We start from the raw sequence: 7,005 nt of genomic DNA on the forward strand, positions 1-7,005 counted from the left end.
AAAATGTTTATACCTATTCACTAGCCAACATTCACATGATGGGCCCACTCGAACTGTGAAAGCCAGCAAGCGTATCTTTCAAAGACTTGGTTACCTTAGGAAGACACTTCTTTTCTGCCAAAATATTTTTGTTTTCAAAAAATGTATTCTTTTAACAACCTCCTCTCCATCCTTTGCTTATCCACGTGCCTATCAGCATCCCAAGAGTTCGGACACTCCCCCACTAACGACAGAGGACACAGGCTGATACCCATCCCTGACATGAGGCCCATCCTGGGCAAGGAAATCCTTCCCTCTGTGACACTGAGGACATTGCCAACTTCCTCCGGTCCCCAAGCCTTATTTTTTAGGGTTTTAGGATAATCCCAAGTAAAGAATATTATATCCAAGATAAAGTGTTTTTTTTTTTAAGTGTATTTCCAGATTATCAAATACATAAAAACATGGATAGTGCCAGTTACATCTAGGCAGTGTATTTTGGATGGGTTTTNCGGTGTATTTTGGATGGGTTTTGCGTATTAGGTATTTTCCTTTTTTCTATAAAGATAGCATATATTAATGTTACTATTTATAAAAAGAATGGTAATAAAAACAAGGCATTTTCACGGAGCATATACTGACACGTAAATAAAACATCAGAGAAAGGCATGTGATGAGAAACAAAGGCATCAAAGGACTGGTCAAGCCACTCAGAGCCTTCATACTGGTAGCTTCTATGTGTTTCCTTTGGTCCGTGCTCAGTCTTTGTAAACGATTTTGTTAACTGCCAGCATTTAAGTCAACAGGTTTTCATAAAAATCTGATTGCTGGCCAGTCCTAGAGTCATCAGAAGATTCCCAGATATCATGAACCGATCCTAGAGTTGAGTAGCGCCTTCCCATCCAACCCAGTTCTGTCATGGGTTTCCACCAATGCCTGTGTTTTCCAACGCCAGCTTCCTCGGACCAGTTCCCTCGTCTTCCTGGCCCCAGCTTGTCTGAGTGTCTGGCTCCTGTCCCTGTAGTGTGCTGACGTCACTGTTTTCTTTATACCTTAGGTAGGCAGGTAGGTACTCCGCCAGAGGAAGCTCTAAGATGTTCATCCACATGTCTTCTCGATGCCATCATGACAACTAATTTCGGTTGAAGTAATGCGTATTTCTTGCCCTGGCATATAGAGTCCGCTTCCTTGGAACCTTCTGTTTTCAAGAGAAAGTTATGACCTGCTCCTTCAGCTCTTACCCCAACCTCCCACCGCCCACCTCCTGTTACCACTACTGATTGTTAACTTTTGCTTCTGAGTCAAAGAGATGCAAAATATCTCCGCTCGGTTCTGCAACCAAAAGGAAGTGTCCTGTGCTCTGGTCACTGACTGATTCAGAAAGCTGAAAAATCAGTAAATTCCCTTGGCAGTCTCTAAATCTTCATAAGCAGATCTAACTGGTACCTTAAAATTACGTTTCCTTTTTTTTATGGAAATTGTTATTTATTATATTTCCTAGGAACAATCCACAAAATGCTGTTTGGGCTAATAAACAAAATCTGAAAACACGCAAAAAATCACTATTTTTTTACATAAGCATTGAAAGATCCAAAAAGGAGATTAAGAAAATTCTTCTTATTCGAGGATAGTTGACACACAATGTTACATGAGTTTCAGGCGTACAACGTGGTGATGTGACAAGTTCCTATGTTCTGCTGTGCTTACCACAAGCGTAACTACCACCTGTCACCACATAGTGCTATTACAGTATTACTGACTGTGTATTCCCCGTGCTGTGCCTTTCATCCCTGTGGTTGATGCATTCCGTCACGGGTAGCCTGGACCTCCCATTCCCCTTCTCCCATTTTGTACACCCCCACTTCCTCCTCCCCCTTTATTCTGTGTATTTATAGGTCCGATTCTGCTTCCTATTTAAAACAATTCTATTTTTAATTCCTTTCCTTTTTTTATACAATCTTTCCCCCTCCGCCTGGAGTTTCTTCTTGCCTTTGTGGGTTTTTTCTCTGTCATTAGTTCCTTTTGCATAGCCTCAATCACCCTTAAGCCCTCCATGCAATCCAGTACCCTACACTTTCATTTTTGCCCCCAAGACCTTTTTTGGTCCCAGACTCAGAGTTCCAAACAGTGTTGGAGAGGAAATACATTCGCTGCTTTCTCGGGTTGGTTCCAGTGACTTCTGGAGCCCTTGACTTCTTCCCTGATTTCTTCTCTTGCTTCCTAGAGCTCACTCTTAAGAACTTTCTCAGAAATGTTAAATAAGAGGTAAATTTTCTGAATAGAAAATTGGAAATGCCTTTATTTGATTTTTAAACTGACCTGGCAATTTTGCTGAGTACTGAATTCTGATGAAAGTTTTTTTAACCCGTTAGAACACTGAATGCCTTGCCTTTTCTTTAGTGAGAAGTCTGATGAGCCGTCAGGGCCCCATTCCTTTGTCAATGCCACTGTGTTTCCACCTTTCTGAACGTCTTTACATTTTTTTCTTTATTCTTTCATTTTTCTTGAGAGAGCGCGAGTGGAAGGAGGGGCAAAGGGCGAGAGGTAAAGAGACTCCCAAGCAGGCTCCATGCCCAGCGCAGAGCCCGATGTGGGGCTTGAACTCATGACCATGAAATCATGACCTGAACCAATATCAACAGTCAGATGCTTTACCAACTGAGCCACCCAGGCCCCCCTTTTTCTTTACTCTTGGTGTCTGAAGCTTTGCATCGATGTGCTTTGCTGCCATTTTTTAGATGCATTGTACTCAGCACATGGAGACTTCTTTTTCTCAACTCTGGAAAATTATCTTGTATTATTTTTTTGGTAATCTCCCTTCTGTTGACTTTTTGATCTTCTTTTCTAGAACGCGTATTTGTTTGATGTTAGACCTACTGATGAGTCCTTTGTTTCCTCAGAGTCATTCTATGTTTTCTTATATTTTCTACCTTTCCTCAAATTCGTCTTTTAACCCTTCCCTTGAATTTATTATTCTTTTACATTAACAAGAATAATACTGCCTGCAACAGTTTTATTACTTTTTAGTTTTGGGGGGGTTTTTTGCCCTCTGCTCCTTTTGCTCGCATTCTCTTCTTGTTTTATGGATGGAACATCTTGAATCTTCCTAAGAAACTACTCATAAAGGATTTTATGCTTTCCTGTGGTCTTTGTGACTAAGGTTATCTCTTTTCTCAGGTGGTTTTTTTCCCTCTTGTTTGCCTTAATCTAGGCCTCATCAAATGGCTTCTTGCCCTTTCATGTTTGTAAGAGTAGTGCTGAAAGGCTGGTTATGGCTCTTCAGGCAAGGATATGTTTTCAGGATGAGTTGAGTTATGTCAGATGCATCCTCGATGCCAGAACGTGGTGTCTTCTCTCTGCCACCATTAATCTCCTGCTGGTGACAGAAATGCCTGGTAACATTGGACACTGGGCATGTGGGTGGAAATGGGGGTAGAGGACCAGTCAGCTTCCCATGAACCCTCTTACTTTCAGCACCGCCTGCATCGCACCTGACATTTCCAAATCCCCAGTGCACGTCCCCTTTGGTGACCCGAGGCCCGCTCTGTGTTGTGGCTTCCTGTGCCCTGCTCTGGCACTTTCCACAGCTCTGTGAGTCCAGTCTGCCATAAATCGATTGGAATCCCTCACTCTCCAGTGACCCTCACAGTTGCTCCGTGTTAAGGATTTATGATGCGTTCAGTTGTTTCATAATTATTTTAGAGAAGTCTCTAGAAGAAGAGGAGGTTCGTGAGTGTGGCCAGTCTGCCATCGTCAGTCGGGTGGCTCACCACCTGCTCTTCAAACTGCTTGGCTCTACAAACTTGGCCCTTGATGTGTCTGTCTTGAGACGTGGCGATGGCCCGCAAAGCACCCCGAATCCCAGTTACTGCATAGACATGAGACATATTTGGAGGTATCGACCATGTGTCTCTATCTCTTCGTGTTTGCAAATGCGTATTCTGGGGGCATCACAAGCTACCTACTTCAATTCTAAGCGCTTGATGAATTTAGAAAACATGGAAACCATGGCTTCTTACAAAATTCTCCTCTAGTTCAGGATAATTGGACAAAATAGATGAGGTTTAGCAAAAGTTGCCTGTCCTCCTAGGACCTGAAAGCAAGGAGAGGACTTAGACTGCACACAGCCCAATCCCAAACCACAGACCTGCGGCCGTAGACACAGCATACGTCCCTCCCAAGACCCCTAGCATCCTTCTGACCATTTTCAGGCCACCCCAGGCTTCGGCGCACTTTTGCTTCTAATAGCAGTACTGGCATTTTTGGGAAGGCTCCTGCAACCCTTTTTTCCCCACCACAAGGAGAGACAGAGTTTATGCACCCCCCTCCATGTCCATCACCCCTCTTGGTCCCGCACCAAGGACCGAGGTAGGAAAGCTCAGCCCTATCGCTTGGGTCGGGACCGACCTGGGCTTCCCCCAGGACTCCACCTGAGATCACCCCTAGTTTGCCCACCTTTTCTTCTCTGCTCTGCCTTCTCCAGTCCCCCACAGCTCCCCCACCCCAGGGAGCCTCCCCTAAAAACCACCTACACGTGACTATCTCAGCCCCACTGGAGGTGACTCAGGCTGGAACGACTGATAGACCTGTTGTGTTCCTTCCTAAACAGCACCTTAATGAAAACCTGGCCANGGGGAGGGAGAGAATCCCAGGCAGACTCCGTGCTGAGCATGGAACCCCGATGCGGGGCTTGATCCCACGACCCTGAGATCATGACCTGAGCCGAAACCAAGAGTAGGACACTTAACCAACTGAGCCACCCAGGTGCCCCANTCTGCCTTCTCCAGTCCCCCACAGCTCCCCCACCCCAGGGAGCCTACCCTAAAAACCACCTACACATGACTATCTCAGCCCCACTGGAGGTGACTCAGGCTGGAATGACTGATAGACCTGTGTTCCTTCCTAAACAGCACCTTAATGAAAACCTGGCCAAACTCACAGCCAAGTTCGAGAAAGCAACGGCAGACAAACTCAAATGTCAGCAAGAAGCTGAAGTGACCGCAGGTACCATCTCACTTGCAAATCGCCTGGTAAGTGTGGGCCCGAGCGGCCTGAGCCATAATTATATTAGCCGAGCTTGTCAGGTGCCGCCGAGGTACAAAATAGACGAGCACAGTTTAGCACCGCTTCAGCTTGGGGGGAATACTCAGATGTGCTGGAATGCGGCGGGGGAGGAGGGGGAGTGGATATTAAAACGTGCTGGGATGCAGAGTCTGAGTCCTGCAGAATGTGACGGCCCACCGTGGTCTGGCTGGGGGGATGGGAGCCCTCGATCCATCAGCTGGGGGACACATGACATGCTTCCATGCATATATGCACGTCGACCAGGGGAAGCCCTATAAGACAAAGCCAGCCACTTGCCAGGCCAGCTCTGCAGCTCTCCACTCTGTAATGTTTGGTGGTAAAGGTGTTAGCAGGATTAGAAACCGAGCCAGAAGCAGAGAAGAACGCCGCCTCTTGACCCTGAGCATCCGTGAGCGTGACCTTGCCCAGACACGTGTGCGTGCACTCACACATGCACGCACAGACATACACGTGCACACGCAGGCTCTGGCCTCCCTGGGAGAGTAAACCTGAGGGTCCCAGCAGGTGTTTGTCTTATGGGTGCCAGTTAACAGACTAGCCCGAAACTTCGAGACGTCGCACAACCACTTCGTTGTCTCTTGTAAGTTTGTGGGTCAGGAATTTGGGCGGCTCTGGGTGGAGCCTGCTGGGGCCACTGAGCGTCCTTCAGCCAAGGCTGCTGGTTTGGCACACGGCCTCGGCAGGAACCACTAGAACAGAGCTCTCTCCATGTAGTCTCAGTCCTCTCCGGTAGGTACTTAGACACCTTACATGGGGACCCAGGGCCCCAAGAGCAAGTGTTCTAAGAGACAGGAAGTAGAAGGTCCCAGTCTCTCGGACCAAAAGCCAACACAGTATCCCTTCCACTGCGTTCTGTTGGGTAAAGCAGTTGCTGGTTCAGGGAGGGGGAGCATAGGCAACAACTCTTTCTTAGTTTTATTTATTTATCTTAGAGAGATAAAGAGAACACAGGAGGAGAGACAGAGTGGGGAGGGAGAGAATCCCAGGCAGACTCCGTGCTGAGCATGGAACCCCGATGCGGGGCTTGATCCCACGACCCTGAGATCATGACCTGAGCCGAAACCAAGAGTAGGACACTTAACCAACTGAGCCACCCAGGTGCCCCAGGCACCAACTCTTGATGAAAGAAGTGTCAAAGAATTCATAGCCTTTTTTAATCCCCCCATGACTTCTATTTCTTGTCCTAAATTAGCCTAAGATCCTGCAAAGGAGTGTTCTCTGGGTGTGATTTCTCTTCCATAGAGAGCCTTTACAGCACCCTTGTCTCCAGTGAAGAAAGGTGGTGTCGATACCTTTTTCCTTTTATTCCAGCCACCATGTGTTTGTAAAACGAAGCCAGCTTTTCTCGTTCAAGGAGAAACGAGTCACATAATGATGGAACCGAGCCGAGCTTTGGTGAGGGAAGGCTCTACCACCGAGTGTGTCTGTGTAGTTGTTCGTTGGACCTGCTTTCGCATCGTGTTGAGATGATCATTTGAACTGAACAGTTCAGTTTAGAGACTGCTCCTCTGCCAGTGGGCAAGGAGCATTCCAGACCTCCTAGCTGGCCTGTCTGCCATTCCGTTCTCTGTTTGGCTTCCAGAACTTAGCAGAGCCTTCTTTGCCTGGCTGAAGCATTTTCTGAATCGGTCCTCTTGGAAGGCAAGCAGGGTGTACAGGGTCTGAAGCCAACCCTGTCTCTACCGACCTAGAGGTTCAGGCAAGATCCTTCAACTTCCTGGTCTGTATCTGTGTCCTCTAAAAACAGGCAGGGAATGGTTGGGTTGGCCAATCCTTAAGGTCTCTTCCAGCTGTGACATTCTACGATGCCATCTTTCAAGGAAGGACGAAGGGTCAGAACACAGACCCCACTCTGCAATATCCATAGAAAGGAGGCCTCTCGGGGCTCCTGGGTGGCACAGCAGTTGAGCGTCTGCCTTCGGCTCAGGGCGTGATCCCGGC

At 47.3% G+C, this 7,005-nt stretch overlaps 1 protein-coding gene across 1 annotated transcript in view; it reads left to right on the plus strand.

Annotated features, from left to right (window-relative positions):
- DNAH9 (dynein axonemal heavy chain 9) overlaps window positions 1-7,005 on the plus strand; it is a 1,064,222-nt gene that overhangs the window by 934,072 nt on the left and 123,145 nt on the right. Inside the window, exon 47 of the mRNA XM_034647281.1 lies at window positions 4,890-5,009. Coding sequence (XP_034503172.1) covers window positions 4,890-5,009 — 120 coding nt within the window. The remainder of the gene's footprint in view (window positions 1-4,889; window positions 5,010-7,005) is intronic.

The sequence above is a fragment of the Ailuropoda melanoleuca genome, chromosome 17, assembly GCF_002007445.2.
Source record: "Ailuropoda melanoleuca isolate Jingjing chromosome 17, ASM200744v2, whole genome shotgun sequence".
Lineage (NCBI taxonomy): Eukaryota > Metazoa > Chordata > Mammalia > Carnivora > Ursidae > Ailuropoda > Ailuropoda melanoleuca.